Below are 22,873 nucleotides of genomic sequence, written 5' to 3' on the forward strand. Positions count from 1 at the left end.
GACGTCATCTGACTGGTTTAAACTTGATTTTTCCTTTGTTCTTTTTAACTGCGTAGTACAATTTTTATTTTTAGATTATGACTCATCCAGTTCCGAGAAAAAATTTTTCCTTTGTTTATTTCTAACTGCGTAGTAAAATATTTATTTTTTAACTGCGCAGTAGAATGTTCTAGATGATGACGTCATCTAACAGGTTCGAACTTGTTTTTGAGCTAGAGTTGGGGAATTGAACTGAGCGCTGAGCTCGAGAGCTCGCAGCAGCAGTCAGTCTACATCGAGCAATTTGACACGCCGTTTTACTATTTAATTTTAACAAATAAATTAGAGAAAAAATTAACTGTCATAAAAAAATTGAAATAATTTTAATCGAGGCATAATTGAAATGCGACACATTAATTTCATTATCATGCATAATTTTTATTAAAAATAATTATTATCTCCTGACATAATAATAATCTGGTTATTTATAATAATGTTCTGACATATATAATTTTGATTATTTAAATTTATGGTGCCACATAATAAAAATGAATTACATTATCATTATGTGTTTAGATCATTTTGATCATGATATATTATTATGTACTGTCATAATTGTAATGAGTTCTATTAAAATTATGATCTTCATACTAAAAATATGTTGAATTTAAACTATACTATCCTATAAAAATAATTGGAAGATTTTGAGTTATGAGAGCTAATAATATATTAATTTTTTATATATTTAGGCATTCTGAATTAAAATTATGTACATAATGGAAATGCGAGAATTTGAATTATGTACATAATAAAAATTCAAAATTAAAATTATGTACATAACGAAAATGCGAGAATTAAAATTATTTACATAATGGAAATGCGGAATTGAAATTATGTACATAATGAAAATGAGAAAATTAAAATTATGTACATAATGAAAATTCGGATTTAAAATTATATTTACAATAAAAGCTGTGTATATGGGTCAGTATCTGTATGTGTACAAGCGTGAGCGTGTATTTGAGTATATGTAGCGTGAAAAACTAATCATAGGGGGGCTTACATAGCTATTTATAAAACATGTATGGTCTTGTGTGGTTCGTATAGAACTATACATAGGTACATCTGGCAACCCTGGTAGGAAGGGACCATTGGACAAGGCTCGGACCAGGCATTGGCCGGTCGTCATGCCAGAGTTCCGAGCCTTGGCGCAAGCCTTAGTCAAGCCTTTGCTGAACCATTGGGTGAACACTGGTTCAAACCTTAAATGATTTCCATGTTCCAAGCCTTGAGAAACAAAATTTCAACCCTCGGCCAAGGCTTAGGAAACAAAAAATCGAGCCTCGGCCAAACCTCGGGGAGTAAGAAATCTAAGGCTCACCCAATGCTCTATCTAAAATATTATCATTTAAATTAATAAATATAATTAAAAAAAAGTTTGATCACACTTTTGTCGACATTACATTGGAGTGTAATTAACTAATTACTGAATTAATGGGGAATAACGAATAAAATTATTTGGGGGCTACCGGCGTTCGAACTGAGATCCTTCTGATTACTAGGCCAGGACGCTATCCACTGTGCTAAATCTGATGTTCAGATAATCATGAGTTTTTTGTTTGTTAATTATTTAAATATAATTTAATCTAGAAATATTAGATAGATGTATATTTTTTGTTTATTTATTTTTTTATTTATTAATTTGTAGTTTTATGATTTGATATAAATAAATAAATTTAGAATAAGATCGAGTAGCACTACTATATTCTTTATTGAACTTTAACATTTATGTTACCTAAAGTTTTGAACATAGCAATAACTAATTAAATCAAAATTATTGTATATCAAATAATTTTCCTTTTTAGAAAATTTCTACTCTTGATAATAATCGTATACTCGGTGGACCGTTATGCCTTGGTCTTCTCTATATAAGAATACATAATACATGTAAAGTGGCTAATTTGAATATTAAATAAAAATTTAACCCAGGCCGAGGCTTAGGCCAATGGTCAGCTGCCGAAGTTTGGCAAGTGACAACAGGGCCAGGCTCGGCCTATAGTTAGCCTTGGCGATTCTTACCTGGGTAACTTATGTGATATTTGGACATAAAGAACTCGTATTAAGTTTTGCCATCTATAAATACAAAAATCTGGGCGTCAGTTGGCCCTGTGGGCCAGCCCCAAAACTTCCCGCTCTTTTCGAGCTCTTCGATTTCGAAAATGCTTTTTTATCATTTATGCAATATAAGTGCTCTCTTAGCGCACGCTCTTTTGTTCGCCAAATAGCTGTTTGCCCATTTAACTGTTTCCACAACATTTGTGTGCGTTAAACGATTATTTGCGTGTGACAAGTAAATTCGAGTGCGACAAGTTTACGTGCAGATTATCGTTTAACCCACATTTACATGCAGATTATCGTTTAACCCACAAAAATGTCGCGGCAACAGTTGAATCAGCAAAAAACTACTTGGAGAATAAAACAGCGAGCACTAAGATAGTACTTATATTGCATTAATGATAAAAAAAACTGTGTTCAATTCGTGCGGTGTTGTCGATTACCCATTCGTGCGAATGAGCGGACATCATTCTGAAAATAGTCAGAATAGCTTTCTAGAACCTCAAATCGTCGACATCTGATGAAAGCTCGATTTTCGAAAATCGGAGTGAAAACAATAACTTCCCGAATTTTTCGAAAATCATTCATTTTCTTAGCGGGAAGTTGAAAATGTATAATTAAATGATTATATGAAAAAAAAAAGATGCAATTAGAAATATTTGTAATAGAATATGTCAATAGAAAATTAAACTTAAAGAAAAATATCCCTATTATGATAATTCACTAAGAATAAAATAATCGATTTTCAAATTGCAATGTAAATGCATAATATTATCAAAATAAATATCAGTAATCAAATAAATATACAACGTAGGCTAACTGCAATGAAATGAATCGACAAGCCTGATCAAGCACAATAAATCACTTAGGCAGACATGAACCAATAAATACATTCTTTACCAGAACTGAACTTATTTATCACTTCAGATATGATTATGCATGATCAAGTCTGGCATCTGAACTGATCAGATTTGATATCAGACCTGATTATGCAATATTATTTCTGATTTTTCGCCTGATCAGACATGGTCATACCTGATCTAGACTGCTCATGTGTGATTATTATTTCCCGGGTTGTTTGTTTTAAATTTTTCTCTAATTCAGAGTTTGCAAGAAATTTATAAATAAGATAGAATATTTGGGTTAGGATGAAATACTTCAAGAATTTAAAACAAAAGGTGTTTTTTCTATTGTTACATACTGAAAATTCTTCAGTATTGTTTAAATATTTTTATTGTTTATACAATGGTTTCTGATCCTGGTCACATCATCACTGTCACATACTGGAAATTCTTCGGTATTGTTTAAATATTTTTAAATTATTATGATTGCTTGTTAGTGTCCAGGTTGGGCCTCATTGTAGTGTAAACGTACCCCCGGTGGGCCCTAATCCTTGATTATTTCTAAATTATCAATTTGGTTAATTTTCGCAATCTAATAATTGTTTTAAGTACCCCGACTCGAAATTACTTTGGGATCGTTCACTGTATGTATCTGGACCTCTTTGGGTCCCAATGGGGCATTCCCAATAGGGTAATCCTTATGAGGGCCTAAACAGAACCCAATTGGGAAATCCTAAACAAAAATATAATAATTCATGGTCAGTATTTCCCGCCTGAGTTCTGTGAGGGACCTAAATGGGAAATCCCAACGTGGAAATAAACAAATTATTGTCATTTTTCCCAATCGTGTTCTGTGTGGGATCAAGGTAGGAATTCCCAACGTGGAAATAAAAAATGATTGTAATTTTTCCCAATTGGGTTCTATGTGGGACCTAAGTGGGAAAACCCGACGTTAAAATAAAAAAAAAAATTTCACCTTTTTTAGGGGGTATTCCATTTTGGCCACAAAAAATATAAATTTTTTTTTTAACAGCAGCTGAAAACATTTTCTATACACTCCGAATCCCATTTTTTCTTTCTTCCTTTGTTATTCTTTGATATCATAATAAATATACTATTTACACGCGCGTTCACATACGTGGGTCAGCACTCTGGATAGCATCAGAGACTTTGAATCGGAAGGATACAGGTTCGAGCCCAGCAGTCACCGGGATTTTTTTATCAATATAATTGATGTACACTTCTTCTAAGCAATGCTTCTAGTCCATTAGATTACATTTCAGATTTAATTAAATAGTATATTGTGTGACCAGGGATGGAACAAGACGATTTCATACTAGGGTGAGGTTGTGAAATCGTGTTTTATCTTGAGTCACACACTATATTTTTCATAATTACCTGCATCGGAACTTGAAGATCCAATGTCAGCAGCCAGTAAGAAACAAGTAAGCTTCAAGCCGATGATGCGGAGAACTGTTAGAGAATGAGAAATATGTGATTTACAGTCACTTATGAAATAGTGAATATGTCAAAAATATTGTTTTCACTCGTTTTTTAGAGTTTTATTTGGTTAATGAAAAGTGTCGCTTAAAAAACGAAATGAGTAAACTGAAGTGACAGGTAAATAAATGAGAGTAATAAGGCTGCAATTAAACATTAAATATAAATGACACCGGGCAGAAACAATTGTGTTTCTTCTCTTGGGAAGAAACACGCATGTTTCTGCCCGGTGTATGAAGGTATTTTTGAATTACGAATCCGCTAGCAGTTGTTTGCAGCATCGGCTTGAAATTAGCTTGATTCGACGGGCTGTAGAGACACTGAAACTTCAAGTTTCAATGCTGGTATTATGATAATTATATTAATTTTTTTTCGCATTTTAATATTTTTTAACTTCCCGCTAAGAAAATTGTAAATTTCCAAAAATTCAGGAAGTTATTGGTTTTGGTCCGATTTAGTTGGTTTTGAGGTCCTCGGAAGGTATTCTGACTAATTTCAAGATGATGCCCGAGTGTATGTATGTCTGTATGTACGTACGTACGTATGTAAATACCTGTTTCTTTTGAACGGATGAACCGATTTTTAACTTTAAGGTGTCATTCGACGCGGCTTGTCAATATCTTGAAGCTGTGAGAAATTGAGCTTGATCGGTAGGGCTCGTTCAGAGATATTCCAAAAATTAAACTTTTTTAAAAATGTTTTTTTTTGATAACTTTTAATGTGCTCGATGTATTGATCCCAAAATCGACTGAGCGCTAGAACTTTATAAGCCGCGTCGAATGCCACCTCAACCATCAAAATCGGTTTATTCGTTCAAGAGAAACCGTTGTCGAAAGAATTAAAAATTTATTTTTTTTTATTTTTTTTGAAATATCTCAAAATCGACTCGATAAATCGAATTCAAAATTTGATCAGCTTTAGAACTTAATAAAGCGCGTTGATTGCGACTGGAACCGTCACAATCGGTTTATTTGTTTGAGAGATATCGTTGGAGAAAAAATAGTAAGAAACAATTTTTTCGAAAAGAGCGGCATACAAAAGTATTTTCGAGCTCGAAGAGCTCGAAAATGTATTCACGACAAAGTTTTCGAGCTCAAGGAGCTCGAAAACAGCGGAAAGTTTTTGGGCTAGCCCGCAGGATCGACCGATAGAAAGATTTTTAACTTTCTGCTAAGAAAATCGACGATTTTCGAAAAATTGGGAAGTTATTGTTTTCACCCCGGTTTCGAAAGTCGAGTTTCCATCAGATATCGACGTTTTGAGGTCCTAGAAAGCTATTCTGACTATTTTCAGAATGATGTCCGAGTGTATGTATGTATATGTGTGTGTGTGCGTAAACTCTTTGTAACATTTTAACTAACGAATCGATTTGAATGGTTGAGGTGGCAATCGAAAGAGCTTCTTGGCCCTTAACTTTCCTGAAAATTTCAGATCATTTGATCAAGCAGACTCGAAAATATTGGCGAATTACGAAAAAAAAAACTTTTTTTTTTAGTTTTTTAGTGATTTCTCAGAAACGACTCGAACGATCGACTTCAAAATCTAAACAGCTCTAGAACTTTATAAGCCGCGTCGAGTGCCACCTCAACCACCTCAATCGGTTAGTTTGTTCGAGAGATATCGTTGGCGAAAGAAATGATAAAAAACGATTTTTTTCGATTATCTTTGAAGTGACTCATCCGATCAATTTCAAAATTCAATCAGCTCTAGAATTCAAGAAATCGCGCCGATTGCCACCTCAAATGTCAAAATCGGTTGATTAGTTTAAAAGATATCGGCACTGAAAAGTGGAAAAAGTAACATTTTATGTTATTTTTTCTAGATAAATCAAAATATAATGTGCTAAAATGTGTCTGCAATCATACCAACTCTTTTTCTTTATAGTCTCTTCCGATCATCAAATCATGTCATATAACTTGTTTCTTAGTTCTAAACATATTGTCAGCAAAAAATTGGAAAACCCAGTCATAAATGTTTTTCTCGGATATTCCATTTATTATTGCTCTGACCTAAGTCGAAACTTATTCAAATCTTTATTTTGATCACTGACATTGATTTCTGCCTCAACACATTTATTTCAGAGAACATAATCGATAATAAAAGTTTAAAAGCCGCTTCTTCATTAATGATTTTCGATTCTTAAATTTTCAAACTCTAGCATAAAACGTAACTTGTTAGAGCTTGAAAAGCTCATAAATAATGATTCTATGTAATAGCATTTTCGAGCTTGAAAATATATTCACAGTAATGTTTTCAAGCTCCTTGAGCTCGAAATCAGCGGGAAGTTTTGGGGCTGGCTTGCAGGGTCAACCGACGCCCAGATTTTTTTAACTGGGGTACCCTAGTAGGATCTCTTGGGGATTTTTCTATTAGGACTGCCCAATAAGGGAATTGAGAAATTACCTTGATCAAGTTCGAAGATGAGCAAAATCGATCGGATAGTTTAGAAGATGTGGGTGTTTGAAAATTTTTTTGAGTTACTTAAAAAAAGCATTTTTTACTTTATCCTTATAGAACTGTTGAAATAAAAGCGATCTTAATATTAGCTTGAGATGTTTCTCCTGATTAGATTTTAGGATCAATTCATCAAATCATTCCTGAGCAATTTTAAAAATTAAAAAAAAAAACCTGGGCAACGGTTGGCCCTGCAGGCCAGCCCTAAAACTTTCCGCTGTTTTCGAGTACCAGGATCTCGAAAACGTTCAAGCCTAGGCCCTATGGTTTAATTTTTGTTAAATCGAGCCTTGGCCGCTGACCATTGGCCAATGCCTCAGCCTAGGTTAAATTTTTATTTAATATTAAAACTAACAACTTTACATGTATCTATATATATGTATATAGAGAAGACCAGGGCAAAACGGTCCACCGAGTATACGATTATTATCAAGAGTAGAAATTTTCTAAAAAGGAAAATTATTTGATATACAATAATTTTCATTTAATTTGTTATTGCTATGTACAAAACTTTAGTTAACATAAATGTTAAAGTTCAATAAACAATATAGTAGAGCTACTTGATCTTACTCTTAATTCATTCATTTATATCAAATCATACACTGTAAAAAATTCGCGGAGTGAATGCGGATTAAATCCGGAGTGAATGCGGAGTGAATGAATTTTTAATTATTCACTCCCCTGGGAGTGAAATTCACTCCGCAGGGGAGTTTTCACGGGGTAGATAATTTTTTATTAATTTAATCCCTCTGGAGTTGAATTCACCCCGGAGGGGAGTTTTAAAAATGTTATTAATAAAATATAACTCCCCTCAATAAAATCGAAGTAAAAATTCGCGTATTACATTATTGATCAGCTGATATGCACACACATACGCACATACATATTTAGGCACACACGCGCACTCGCCCACACACACACGCCCACATTTGCACACACGTACACATTTGTACACACACACACACAAATTTGCACACACGTACACATTTGTACACACGCACACATTTGCACACACGCACACAAACACCTGCACACACACACATACACACGCACACACACACACACACACACACACACACACACACACACACACACACACACACACACACACACACACACACATTGTTTAGCAGTTTAATATAAATTTATTTGTATTAAAACTCTCGACCAGAGTGAATTGGGAGTGAAATAAAATTCGCGTCACTCCGAGATCACTCCGCTAAAAAAAACTTCCAATTCACTCCGCATGCGGAGTGATTTTTTTCAAAACTCCCGAACTCCGAGTGGCGGAGTGAATGCTGAGTGAATTCAGATTTAATTTCACTCCGAATTCACTCCGGATTTTTTACAGTGTAAAATTACAAATTAATAAATATATGTCATTACTCATCAGACAATTTTAACTTCATTAAATAAAACTACATTTCACCTCATCTTTATGATCTAATATTTCTGAATTAATTTGTATGTGAATAATTAATAAGCAAAAAAATCAGGATTATCTGAACATCAGATTTAGCACAGTGAATAGCATCCTGGCCTAGTATCCAGAAGGATCTCAGTTTGAACTCTGGTAGCCCCCAAATAATTTTATTCGTTATTTCCCGATAATTCAGTGATTAGTTAATCACACTCCCATGTAATGTCAATAAAAGTCTGATCAAACTTTTTTTTAATTATATTTAATAATTTAACTAATGATATTTTCGATCGAGCATTGGGTGAGCCTTATATTTTTGCTCCCCGAGGTTTGGCCGAAATATAATTACATAATTTTTAAAAATAAAATTTATTAAATTTAATTGATTATTTATCAAGAACCCAGTTGAATTGTCTTGCTCTACCACCAATACTAAAAATAACATTTTTCATAAAAATTCATGAGTTATTTCTTACTTAAATTAATTTTTATAACTAAAATTATAAAATTACGGTTGTTGATTGCAAATAACAACGAACTAAAAAATATTTTAATTATTAGATGGAAATAATTTTAATCGCGATATTATAATATTTATTGATTAAAACTTATTTCAATTCAAAAATAAATAATTATTAATTTAAAAAACCATAATAATGAGTTAATTGAATAATTAATAAAAAACGTGGGTTAACCAATTCTGGCCCAAGGATGGGGAAACTATAGGTATAGCCGAACTTGGATCATCCTACCTTGGCCCAAATCTGGGTTGCCATTGAATGATCAAGGCAGGGGAACCTAGTCTTGACCTAAGCTCGGGTAATGATTGGACCCAAGAATGGGCCAATATAGACGTGCCAAAGCTAGGTTCACCAGTGCTGAGCCAAGGAGGGCCCCTTCGTTCAACTCTGGCAGCTCCTGCATGGGGTGCAGTGGGCTGGCCTTCACAAGGTCCGTGATTCGAGTACTGAACGAACGTGAGTTTTTTTTTCTCGGCCGATATGCATAATAATTTACATATAATTTTATTTTTTATTTAATTATATAAATTTTTTTTCTCCTGGCAAATCTAATCAACCCAAATTACCTGGATGTAAGAAAAAATATTATAAAATGACTTTTCATAAAAAATGGGTTGTTCAGTCTAAGCCCGTGTTAGGTTTACCACTCAACGGCCAAGGCTAGGTCATTCAGTCTTGGTCCATGTTAGGGTTCCCATTCAACGGCCATGGGTAGGTTACGCAAACTTGGCCCAAGTTAGGGTCACTCGAGGCTTGGCCAAAGCTAGGTTATTCAGTCTAGGCCCAAGCCTGGGTAATGATTGGAATTGCCAAGACTAATTACCCAGTTATGGCCCGGGCATGGGACAGTATAGGTTTGCCAAGATGGGCTTTCCAATAATGTTCCTGGCATGGCCCCGTCGTTCAACTCTGGGGCTTCCTGTATGGGTATACATTGCCATAAATGAAGCATACATGGACCATGCATGTCTATATGCTGTGAGTTACCATGTACAGAACATATATGCTCCATAGATACTTCCTACATGCCTATATATGCGCTATACATGGACATGTATATCAGTTTTTTTACGGGTATGCATAATGAAAACTAAGAATATTAATATTATGAACATGATAAAAAAGGTAGAATTAAAATTATATACATAATTAAAATTCTAGAATTAAAATTATGTCCATAATAAAAATGGTAGAATTTTCATTATGTACATAATGAAAATGGTAGAATTGAAATTATGTACGTAATGAAAATGGTACAATTAAAATTATGTACATAATGAAAATTCTAGAATTGAAATTATGTACATAATGAAAATTCTAGAATTAAAATTATATACATAATGAAAATGCTAGATTTAAAATTATGTACATAATAAAAATGTAATAATTATATATATATATATATATATATATATATATATATATATATATGTACGTTGAATAGACCTTTGTGTGACCCCCCGTTTTTGTTTGCTATATGTATCCTCAAAACTGCATATTTTTTCGTCCTTCAAGGATTTTTGTTTCTAGACAGGACTTTTGACAGGATATCGAATTAACTATTATATAGTCCCTTGTGTGACTTATATGTATACTATATATATAAGTCACAGATCGGTACGTCACATAGATAATATACAAAGATATCTCCCATGAAAAAAATTTATAAAAAAAATATAAGTTAAAATATGAAAAAATATATTTTTCATATAAAAAGAAATACATAAAAAATATATAAATATATATAAATTATGTATAAAAAATCTGTTAATCGGTTGACCCTGCGAGCCAGCCCTAAAACTTCCCGCTGTTTTCAAGCTCGAGGAGCTCAAAAACATTGTTGTGAATACATTATCAAGCTCTTCGAGCTCCAAAATACTTTTGTATGCCATTGTTTTTGAAAAAAACCGCTTTTTAGCATTTCTTTCTCCCAGCTGATCAGATTTTGGGATTGTTTAGTTCGGTTTTTTCAAAGATATTGGCAAAAAACTGTTTTTCATCGTTTCTTTCTTCCACGATATCTCTTAGACAAATGACTCGATTTTGATGGTTAAGGTGGCAATTGACGCGTCTTAATAAATTCTAAAGCTGATCAGATTTTGGAGTTATTTAGTTCAGTTGTTTTAAAGATATATTCGCAAAAAACCGTTTCTTACCATTTCTTTCTCCCACGAAAACTCTTGGACGAATTATCGGATTGTGATAGTTAAGGTGACAATCGACTCGTTTTATTAAATTCTAAAGCTGATTAGATTTTGAAATTGATCGGATGAGTCACTTCAAAGATAATCGAAAAAAAACGTTTTTTACCATTTCTTACTCCAACGATATCTCTCGAACAAATAAACCGATTGAGATGGTTGCGGTCGCATTCGACGAGGCTTATAAAGTTCTAAAGCTGATTAGATTTTGAAGTCGATCGTTCAAGTCGTTTCTGAGAAATCAATAAAAAACTAAAAAAAAAATTTGTTATTATTCGTAATTCGCCAATATTTTCGAGTCTACTTGATCTAATGATCTGAAATTTTTAGAAAATTTGATGGCCAACAAGCTCTTTCGATTAATTAAAAAGTTATAGACTGGTCACACACACACACACACACACACACACACACACACACACACACACACACACACACACACACACACACACACACACAAATACACACGCGGTGACACGAATCGTAATCCGTGGACAATAGATCCGCGACGTCAAATCCGCGACATGAAATCCGAAGATATTTTATCCGATAGACAAAATGTCCTTGGACTAAATATTCAAGAGACAAAAAATCCGTGACAAAATATCCTGTCGATAAATCTTATTCAGAAAAATATATTTTCAGTGGAAAATAATTCATGGTTTTCGATAAACGGGTACTGTACCATTCCAAGCATATGTATTGACCTATTTCCAAAATAATACCCACCCAAAATCTGTGAAAAAAGGGCACCATACGATTTCAAGCATATGTGTTAATCTATTTTTAATATTTCACACTCAAATTTTATGTGAAAATATATTAAACATTTCTGATAAAAGAGTACCGTACTATTTATATTATAAGATATTTTGTCGGGGATGTTTTATCTATTGAGTATTTAGTCCGGGGATATTTTGTCTATCGAATAAAATGTCTTCGGATATTTTGTTGCGGATATTTTGTCGCGGATTTAATGTCTTCGAATAACGAGTGACGGAATCCACACACACATACACACACACACACACACACACACACACGCGCGCGCGCACACATACATACGTACAGACACTCGAACATCATTCTAAAAACAGTCAGAATAGCTTCCTAGGATTTCAAAACGTCGACATCTGATGAAAATTCGATTTTCGTAAATCGGACCGAAACCAATAACTTCCCGAATTTTTGAAAATTTTCAATTTTCTTAGCGGGAAGTTAAAAATATATAAAATTTCGATAAACAATATATTTGTTATATACACTAATGCAAAAAATTAAAGGAGCAGAAAAATTTTATAAATTTTTTAGTGATTTTTGGAAGGCTGTAACTTGGTGAAAAATAATCGTATCGAGATTTTAGAAAAATCATTTTGTAGCTTAAAATCTCTAGTTTTGGTGCATTTTTTTCAAAATTTTTTAAAAGCTCCGGTTATTGCGCCAAGATGAGAAATACCGCGAGACAAAAATTTCTAAATTATTTTTGTTTTTTTCCGAAGAGCCCACGGACCGCAGAAAAATTCTTTTCACTAAACAAATTCATAGCTTGTTTAGCAAATTTATTCAGCTTCAATTTGGTTTTTTGTTTAACCTCGTAGGACGTTTTGTCGCAGAGATATCAGCCTTCAAACAGAAAATGATCCTTTTGGCTTTGATCATCGATATTTCAGGTACCAATGTTTGCACAGAAAGTTAAAGGGCGGCGTTGAAAACTTGAATAAATTCCCTACAAGACCCTGTCATCATTTTTTGAAAAACAAAATTTTTTTTATTTTTAACATCCATTAGAAGTAAGTACAAAAAAATGACTTTTTTTGGTTTTTTAGTAAAATAACCGCTACTCGAAAAATATCGAAAAAAAAATAATGTTGCCAGGGACTTTTTTAGCTTAATGTACCCCCAAGACCCCTGTAAATTTTGAAATTGATCTATCGAACCGTTTTTTGAGAATCATCGATCAAAGTTTTGCTAAACAATTAAAGGAGCAAGTTTTGTTCCTTTAATTTTGTAATCATAATCAAAGTGAAAAAATTATTTTTTCTGGACTTTTCTCAAATTTTTGCATTGGTGACTCGGAAAATGCAAAGAAATGACAAAAAAAATAAAAAATTTCCAAAAAATGTCAAAAAAAAAATTTAGAACACAAAAAAAAAGTTTCAATTTTTTTTTTTCTTCGATTTTTTTGACAATTGTTGGAAATTACATTCCTCAAACGATAAATAAGTTAGAAATGGCAGGATATATGTCAGCAGAAAAAGTTATATACTTAAAAAATCTATCACTAACGTTATAAATGTAACAACCTAAAGAGAAAAAAAATCAATTACGGAGTGGGAAATTATACACTAGACTCTATCAAAAACATCGACTAGTTTTTTTTTTTAAAATACTCTGAAAATATTGATTAAAATTACGGAAAAATGATCCTGTTAAAATGACAGCTCTTAATTATTAATATGAATGGTTGCCTAATCGCGATTGTCTATTACCTATTTGATTAACATGGGATTTTTTTTTTTGAGTGGAATTTTATCACGCATTAGAAAATCAAAGCATCCGTAAAATTGAAGAACATTTTTTCAAGGAAATTGAACGCTTTACAAAAAAGGTATATTATTATTTTTCGATAAATTTGAATTTTTAAAAGTTATTCAAGGCCAAAGTTTGATTCATAGCAAATTTTACCACTATTCAACTTTTTCGGCGAAACTGTCAGACTTATCGTAAAATGTTATGGGACCTTTTTTGTAGACAATTTTATTTCTTACAAATTGTCGCCAGAAAAGTATTTTGAAAATCTACATTGTTTTCTAGTTATTTTTATTTTAATGTAAAGCTCTTGAAAAAAATGGTGTTTGGGTCGATTTCAAAATCTTGACATCAAAATGAAAATAACCAGAAAAGAATACGGAATGTCAAAAAACTTTATCAGAGATAATTTGGAAGCAATAAAATTTTCTAAAAAGAAAATCATATAACATTTTACGAGAAGTCTGATAGTTTCGCCGAAAAAGTAGAATAGTTATAAATTTTACTATGAATAAAACTTTGACCTTGAATCATTTTTGAAAAATTAAATTTATCCAAAATTAGTGCGAGACCTTTTTTGCAGAGCATTTAATTTCCAACAACAATGTTCATTAAATTTTCTGATACTGCGATTTGCTAATGCATGATAAAATTCAAAACTTAAAATAAAAAATTTCCCATGTTAATCAAATGGGATATAGAAAATCGTGATGAAGCACCCCTTAATATTAAAATTAAGAGCTACCGTTTTAGCAGGGTTATTTTCTTGGTATCCTAAACAATATTTTCAGGATAATTTTTTACAAAACAAACAGTTAATTTTTCTAATACAACCTATTATACACTTTTATTCACGATGGAAAATTCGGTTCTCGAGAATTTATATTCCAAAGATTCAATTTGATAAAAATAATTACTCCAGAATCTTGCTCGAACACGTATTACTAGGGTTATTTGTAAATAAATAAGAAGCAAGATTTGGAAATTACCCGCATTCTGTTCCCATCTAAAATTATCTTGTATTTCTATAAAAAGTTTATTTTGTTATCGGTTGTAATTTAACTTAGTACTCTTTATTCATCATTAAATTGGATATGCTTTATTCAATGAATCTCAAGGAATGATAAATTGAGTAGACAATAAAATAAAAAAAGAAAATAAAATTATAAAACCGGTGAAAGATTATATTGAAACGGTGTATTGAGAATTTTTTATCTCAATTTTTTTTTTTCGTGCATATATTGGTTGCAGATCCAGCTCCGAATTTGAGCTTCAGTACGATCAATCTTTGGATGTGAACTCAGAAATTGCCTTATTTCAATAGCAGTAGGAAGCTTCATTGTTTCAATATTTTTGGCAAAAACAGATTTCACCGATAGTAGCTCATCATCACGCCAACGTTTTCGAGTAGTTTTTAAATTCGAAGTTCCTAAAATCAATTATCGTATAATTAAAAAAATAAATCATACAGTCAAAATGTTATGGTTATTTCAAAAATATTTATAGTTAACAGCAAGATTTACCTGGAGTTGGTGGGTTATGCCGATATTTTTCAGTAAATTTACCTCTCTTTTTATCAGTAAAATCAACAGTTTTTTTTTTCTTAAAATTTTGCTTCGATTTTTTCTTTTTAGGTTCATTTTCAAAATCAGAATCACAACTATCTAAATCTTTTGCTAATTCTAAATCCTCATGCTGCACATTACCATAAGAAATTTGATTATCGTCAGTAGTTGTCAAATCATTGTCAATCATCTCTTCGTTATTCAAAGTATTTTGTGTATCTTTTTCAGAAGCTATATTTTTACATGAAAAATAAATAAACAAAAAAACATAATGTGTTAGTACTTAATAAGTATTGAAATTCAATATTATAAGATTTTTTTTCTGAATAAAGTTTTTCAATCAAACTTGTTTTACCGCTTGTAACATATTACAAAATATTTTTATAATATTTTAAAAATAAATTCGTAACTATTTTTTATTTATTTCTTTGTTTAGTTATGCTTATTATTTATTTATTTATTTATTTTTTTGAATCAGTTTAATTTTATTTTCTAGAACGAAAAAAAAGCAAATTCTTTTTAAAATTATCGTTTTTAACGATGAAATGATACCACAAAGTTTGTGGATCGTTAAAGCTTCAAGCTTTTACGTTTAACCATTAAATGTTTCGTTTTATTTTTTTTTATTTTTATGTGGACAATATGGAAACTTAAGTAATTTTAAAGATGGTTTATCTTTTCTGTTAGCTATAATTTAAATATCAAACTTGAAAATATTTGCAAGCATTTTGAACAATAATTTTAGAAATTTCAAATAATATTATACGAAAATGTGTGCAGTAAATCTACCTTCAATAAGCTATTGATACTTTAAAAATTGTTTGAACATTTGAGTATCTATTTGTGTAATTTTTTAAATGACTTTGATATAACTTACATAAATTATTGGAAGATAAGATCGTTGGCGCTACAGATGGGCTAGCAACAATAGTTGCGTTGGTACTAGTGTGATTACTTTTCATCCCCACAGCAACTTCCAGTATTTTAGATACTCCACAAAGATCGCGACTGAGAGTTGTTTGACGATAATGATGACGATGAATTTGTTCATCATGTCCCATGAAATTAGCAATATCATATATTTCTGATTCGGCTATTTTAAGAGATGCTACTGTAGTCGCAAAATGTTTACGCAAATTGGTTGCTCTCAAAGTTTCTGGATGCGAAGCATCACTCTCACTTGCATACTCACGAATCAGCTGACAAGCTTGTAAGTGCCGATGTCGTGCACAATTATCGAAGCCAGGTAGAGCAAAAATGAAAGGATTCTTTTCGTGAATTCCAGCTTCACGTCTATATTTTAAAATCATTTCAATGCTTTCTTGACCCTCTTTCCAAACAATTACAGGAACATTACGATCTAATTTTCCTCCCAGCTCAAATCGTAAATAGTTATCAACCATTTTTTTATCATTTTCAGATAATTTTTCATATTCCTGTTTATTTGACTCAGAAAACTTTTTAGCGCTTCTGTAATCTTCAATGCTAGCTCTTTCAAGCTCACCCGGTCTCTTACGATTGAACAATAGCAATAAAACAAGTGTCGTTTCACTCAGCGATTTCCAACATAGATAAGAATATTCAGTTTTTAATTTTACTAAAGCAGATTGGAATTTATTTTCCAGGTGTTCACGGAAAATTTTAATGTCATCCATTATTGGAAGTTCGACTTGCTTGTGTCTTTTGCGCTTAGTTAACTCTTCATACGCTAAATTATTAATACAAATAGGGTATTTTGATTTATGAAGAAACTCAAAATACTTTATTCTTTGCAGAGGTTCATGGTTTTCGTCTTCAATACATTTACTTCTAAAAGCATTAGTTACTTTTCCAAGATAAGTACCATAAGTGATAGCTGCAGATGGTGCTCGACAAGTTTTATTTTCTGCATCACAGCCAGTAAGACGTTTAATTGATTCAATAAGATGACTGTAAAATTTTGGATTAATGATTGAGGAAAAATCAATAATTTGGCTTCCAATTCCTTCAATTCCTTTCATTTCTATGACTAGCTTTCCAAGTAATCGTAATCGTGAACGAATCATATCATGCTGCTGTTGTTTACTATATTTATCACATAGTAAATTTGCAAAATAAATAAGCAAATCATCGTATCGTATAACTCGAGAAACGTCATCATCGTGCATTACAGAGAATAACTTTCGTAATAATGGAGTAGCTGATTCGTGAATAAGCCCAGCGGCTCCTCGTGACAAAATCGGGTTAGCTCTATGTCGAAAGTACGTTCCACCAACACATCTTCGTCTATGACGATGAATACTAGCATACTCTCCTAAGCAGACATGACACGTTTTAAAATCGGCAGCAGTTCTCTTCATTTTTGAGTTTGGCTGCCGGACAACCATTTTTTCTCCGTCATTATATTGTGTACAACTAGTGAATAAATTATCGCCTTTCAATCTTAACAACTCTAATTTGTGATTTTTTTCAGGTCCTTTTTAAAATAAATAAATTTATTAAAACCAATACAAAAGAAAAAAAAAGGGCTGATTAAATTAAAAATGTACCTTTTGGCAATATAATAATACTTTTAACTAGATCTTCTTCACGGTGGAGATCTTGTAAGTGTCGACTTATCACACGTTGCCATGTCTTACAATAGAAACAAAAATGAGACTTTCTTTTCATAACTCCAGAAGGAACAACAAACATATTAGCAACATCAGGGGCCCCAGCATTAAATTGAGGTTCAAATTCAAGTTCAGTTGTATCTTGAGGTAATGGCAATAAAGAATCTGATGCATTATTTGCATCATTGATTTCGTTTTCTGAGGCTGACTCATCTGGGATTGGTACATAGCTCTCGTCTGCACTATTATTTACTGAACTACGATCTAGCGTTTCATTTGGATCTATAACGAACGATTTATGGTAAAAATTCAAAATTAAGAATGCAAAAAAAAAAATTGGGGGTGTAAAATAATTCATATACAAATTTGAGGGATTCAAAAGCCTATAGTAGCTTTGCAAAAAAAAATTACAAGCAGATGAGAAAAAATTTGTTCCAAAAATAGAAGGTTGTAGTGTTGTTATTTTACTTTTATATATTTCATAGCGTACTAATACTGAGTAGTCATTACAGACCAGGCTAACAAATATCTACGAAACTCATTTTATCTCTCTAAGGTTAAAGAATTTTAAGTGACAATTGTTAACAACAAAGTAGTTTTACAAAGCTCTATAATTATTGTTTCTAAGATTTTTTCCATAATGTTGCTGTTTATCTCAAAAAATCACAAAGAAAATGTGGTCATTAATTTTTTTTTTCACATTTCGGAATTCCAATTACAATAAACTTATTTATCAAATTTAAAATTATAATTATTAATGGACGTTACCAAGAATTTTTGATTTTTAAAGCTATACTTTAACTTTGTATCAAATGAATACGACTATAAGTGATCATCGAAAATAAGATAATCTTTATCATGATTGTTCATTTAGCGAAAAGTCAATGCAAATTTGATTAATTCATCTAAGCTAAATAAAAATGACAACCCATTGTAAATAATGATGAGATTATTGAAAGAATTTTAAAAGCCTACAAAACATTAATGAGATAAAAAAAAAATCAACTATAGTTCTTTTTCTAATTCAATTAGTTTTCCAAACATTAAAAGCATACCTATTGATGAGCTTGTTACATTAAGTTCTCGTCTTTCATCGATAACTGTAGTCATTTGATTTTCATCGTTTACTTCTGAATTACGCCAATGACAAGATTTATCCAATGTCAAATTAATGTTACCAACAATATCTTCTATACAAGAATCATCTCTGACTTCGTCATTCACAAGATCTAAATTATTCAATTCTTCGATATCTGACCAACGAGAATCTGCATCTGATTCATAATCACATTCCGTATTTTCTGGCGGTTCTTTATCGTTGTCATTTGGAAAGCCTTGAAAAAAAAAAAATTTAATTTAATTGTTCTCAACGAAAAGCGTCCACGAAACATCCTGCGATTATATTTAACTTCAACAAACTAGTTATATTTAACTTAAAAAATCAACCCAAATATATACATTCGAATGAAACAAAATAAAATGTTACAACTGGTAAAATTTTTAACAATTTCTGTTCCAAATTGACAAATTATTTAAAATAATAATTTAAAACGTACTTGCTAATGACGTGGGAGAACTCGGATGTTGTCTTTCATTGGTAATTTTTTTTATTGGAATATGCAAATCAGTGCTGTTGACTTCATCTTGTACATTATAATTCTCATCAACTTTACCATACTCCAGATCTACATTATTTAATTCTTCTATATTTGACCAACTACATTCTGTATTAGATACATATAAATTTCTCATATGATCTATCTGACTGTCTTCATTTTCATAAGTAAGCCCTTGTAAAAAGCAAATTGATTTGCGTATTATAAAAAAAAAAAAAAAAACAGAAAAAAATTAATTTTTCATTATAATTAATGCTTACCACAAGTTTCAGTAACACTTTGGTTATTATAATTTTCGGTATTTTTGATAACTATCAAATCTATTTTCTCGAAAGCTTGAGTCTCATTATTAAATATAGTAACTTCTGTAAATATAAAATGATAAAATTCATAAATGAGATTGAAAACATGTTAATAAAACTTATGTATACCTTGTTTATAAGTCGATGAATAGTCAATTATATCAACTGAAGTGTTCTGAGCAACTGCAGTATTTTCATTTTCTGTTATGTTTAAATTATTAGTTGAATCCTGAAGTAAATCATTTACATCAATTAAAGCAGTTTGAGCATCGATGGTATTTTTATTTTTATTTATCTGTAGTTCATCAGAGAGACCCGGAAGTGATTCATTTGCATCTACTACAGTTTTTTGAGTATCTAAAGTACTAAGAGCCAAGGTATTTATATTTTCTGGCATCTGTATATTGTCGGTTGTATCCAGAACAAATTTATTTGGAGCAATAACTGTATTTTGAGTATCAAAAATATTTTCATTTAATGTCATCTGCAAATTATCAGTTGGATCAAGTACTAGTTCATCCACATTTGTCACTGTAGTTTGAGCATCGATGGTATTTTTATTTTTATTTATCTGTAGTTCATCAGAGAGACCCGGAAGTGATTCATTTGCATCTACTACAGTTTTTTGAGTATCTAAAGTACTAAGAGCCAAGGTATTTATATTTTCTGGCATCTGTATATTGTCGGTTGTATCCAGAACAAATTTATTTGGAGCAATAACTGTATTTTGAGTATCAAAAATATTTTCATCTAATGTCATCTGCAAATTATCAGTTGGATCAAGTACTAGTTCATCCACATTTGTCACTGTAGTTTGAGCATCGATGGTATTTTTGTTTTCTGTTAGTTGTAAATTATTATTCAGATCTAGAAGCATATAGTTTTATTAAAAATTAATAAATTAGCAAATCACTAAATTTATTATATCAAAATAACCAAAAAAAAAATTTCCATCACATAATACCAAACGTAGAAATAAACAATTATTGTATGGTATACCTGAAGTAATAATTGAAGGAATCTCGTCATGTACAATAGTTGTTGTTTCTAAATTATACCGGAAATTCAGAGATGCAGAGTTTTTTTTTCCACTGCAGTCTTCGATCAATAATTGTTTCCTCTTGTCTTCCATTAATCTTTCAAGTTTTATGACTGCTTGCAAATGGATTAATTTTTCATCTATCAAATAAACGAACATAATTTATTATTCAAGTGTTTTTTAAATGATATATGAAAATTTATACTTAAAACATTAAATTAAACGGACCTTTGCATAAAGCTTTAAAATTAGATGTGCCTTTCTTGCCCTTCGTACATTTTATCTTTAGTGGGAATGAAATTTTTTTCGTGCAGTCAGCAACCACAGAATCGTGTTTATTTCCCAAAAACACTGTAAAAGTTATTTTATAAAATGGATATCTTCATAAAAATTATTTATATGATACATGTATATATATATATATATATATATATTTATATTAGGGTGGGTTGAAAAAAAAATTTTTTATTGTTTTTCTTAGCATGGGGGTAGAATTTGTACCTTAAAAAAAAAAAAATTTTTCAAGAAAAAAAAATTTTTTTTACTCAACATTTTGAGGTGGCCCACTCGTTTTTAAAATAAATAATTGATCAAACGGGGTAGTCCCAACGAAAAAAATTACATGGTGTTCTAGAATCTGTAGGGTGTCCCCTTGAAAGCTAATTGAAAGTCAGAAGTTGAAAAAATTTTTTTCCTATTATTTTTGTAATTTAAGTAAAATATCCAAAAATGAAAAGCATTTTCTTTTGAATTAAAATGAAAGTGAAGTAAAAAAAAATCACATTCGACAATTATTAGATGTTTTCCACGATTTTGGACAAAAAAAAATTTTTTCGTTGGAACCACCCTCTTTCATCAATTATTTATTTAAAAAACAAGTGGGCCACCTCAAAATGTCGAGTAAAAAAATTTTTTTGTTCTTGAAAAATTTTTTTTTTTTATACGGTACAAATTCTACCCCCATACTAAGAAAAACAAAAAAAAATGTTTTCGTTCAATCCACCCTAATATATATATATATTTCTGATGTGTTAATCAAGTCTATCAAAATAGTAACCTTTTCAGACAATTTTTCAGAAATATACTAAGTACCATTACGTGCATATTCATGTAAAACTTTTTAATAATAATGAGCTAATGTAATTAATTCAACAGTGATATAAATTAATCAAAGTATGTCGACTTACCTTTACATTCTTTAATAAAAATCTTTGGTTTTTTGTCAAGACCAAGTGGCCTATGATTCATGTATTTACGACGAGTAAAATACTCAGACTCTGATTTTACGTTTTGCTTCATTTTCTTTTTTTTAATAACTTTATCAATTGAAACTACGCATTAAAACTTATTGTTCAACTCGAAATGATGCAATAACCGATATACATCAAATTCTTAGAACACCCGGGAACATCTGAACGTTGTCAACACAGAAAAGTAAAATGGACCTAGCCGTACATCCAAGTGTGTAGAGAATATATATATATATATATATATGTATATATAATGTCTATTCTGTTATGACTACAAAACTACTACTAATAACTTATTTCTTGTTAGCCACTTGGAAAAAAATTTATTTATTAAAAGATTGGCTAAAATTTATTTTGTACAATAAAAAAGGCTGATGTAAAAAAACCCTACGTCCCATTTGGAATTGGCTGCATGTAAGCACAAAAAGTCAGAGCTACCAATGTAACTTTACGCGCCAAATTTAAAAATGGTTAATTTAACACTGTTTAAAATTGTCATTAGATTCATTTACTTTTATATTGATCTATAAATTATACCTATCAACTATGCAATGGAAAAATATAAGTATTAAATGAAATTTAATATTTTTATTAAATCCAGTTTATTTTTGTGTTGATATTCCTACAGAGGAAATAGCTTGTATTAAAAAATGAATATCTTTTTTTGACAAACGATTTAATTACTGAATATCGATAGCCATAGTGTAGATAATAAAATATTTAAATGTTATTGTCAAACTTAAAGCTATGTCCATATAATTTTTTATAAACTTTTTTATATGTTAAAATTATTTATTTTTATTATTATTTATAGGAATATTGCAAGTAAAAAAATGTTTTATTCCTTTTATTAATATTTAACTTAATTATATGAATGTCTTTAAATAAAATTAAAACTTTTTGTATTAACTTTAATAAGATATTACAATAAATAATTAATCAAAATTTT

General features: G+C 30.9%; 1 protein-coding gene across 1 annotated transcript; it reads right to left on the bottom strand.

Annotated features, from left to right (window-relative positions):
• Nucleotides 1-12,796: 12,796 nt before the first annotated feature.
• On the bottom strand, nt 12,797-22,146 carry LOC130665555 (uncharacterized). The gene is made up of 11 exons (XM_057466003.1): nt 21,862-22,146; nt 20,903-21,025; nt 20,635-20,814; nt 19,765-20,502; nt 19,594-19,698; nt 19,274-19,507; nt 18,773-19,051; nt 17,655-17,999; nt 16,004-17,581; nt 15,085-15,357; nt 12,797-14,990 (listed from the first exon to the last, which is right to left on the bottom strand). The coding sequence occupies exons 1-11, from the start codon at nt 21,971-21,973 to the stop codon at nt 14,773-14,775; spliced, it is 4,185 nt and encodes a 1,394-aa protein (XP_057321986.1). The 5' UTR covers nt 21,974-22,146; the 3' UTR covers nt 12,797-14,772.
• Nucleotides 22,147-22,873: the final 727 nt, after the last annotated feature.

The sequence above is a fragment of the Microplitis mediator genome, chromosome 3 (assembly GCF_029852145.1).
Source record: "Microplitis mediator isolate UGA2020A chromosome 3, iyMicMedi2.1, whole genome shotgun sequence".
NCBI classification, from domain to species: Eukaryota; Metazoa; Arthropoda; class Insecta; order Hymenoptera; family Braconidae; genus Microplitis; species Microplitis mediator.

Excerpts from the sequence above, each read along its gene's own strand:
- LOC130665555 (XM_057466003.1), bottom strand. The coding sequence starts at position 21,973 with ATGAAGCAAAACGTAAAATCAGAGTCTGAGTATTTTACTCGTCGTAAA. Across the intron at positions 19,699-19,764 it reads TTCATCGACTTATAAACAAG|AAGTTACTATATTTAATAAT; the intron begins GTATACATAAGT and ends TTATATTTACAG. Across the intron at positions 19,052-19,273 it reads TTCTCCCACGTCATTAGCAA|GCTTTCCAAATGACAACGAT; the intron begins GTACGTTTTAAA and ends TTTTTTTTCAAG.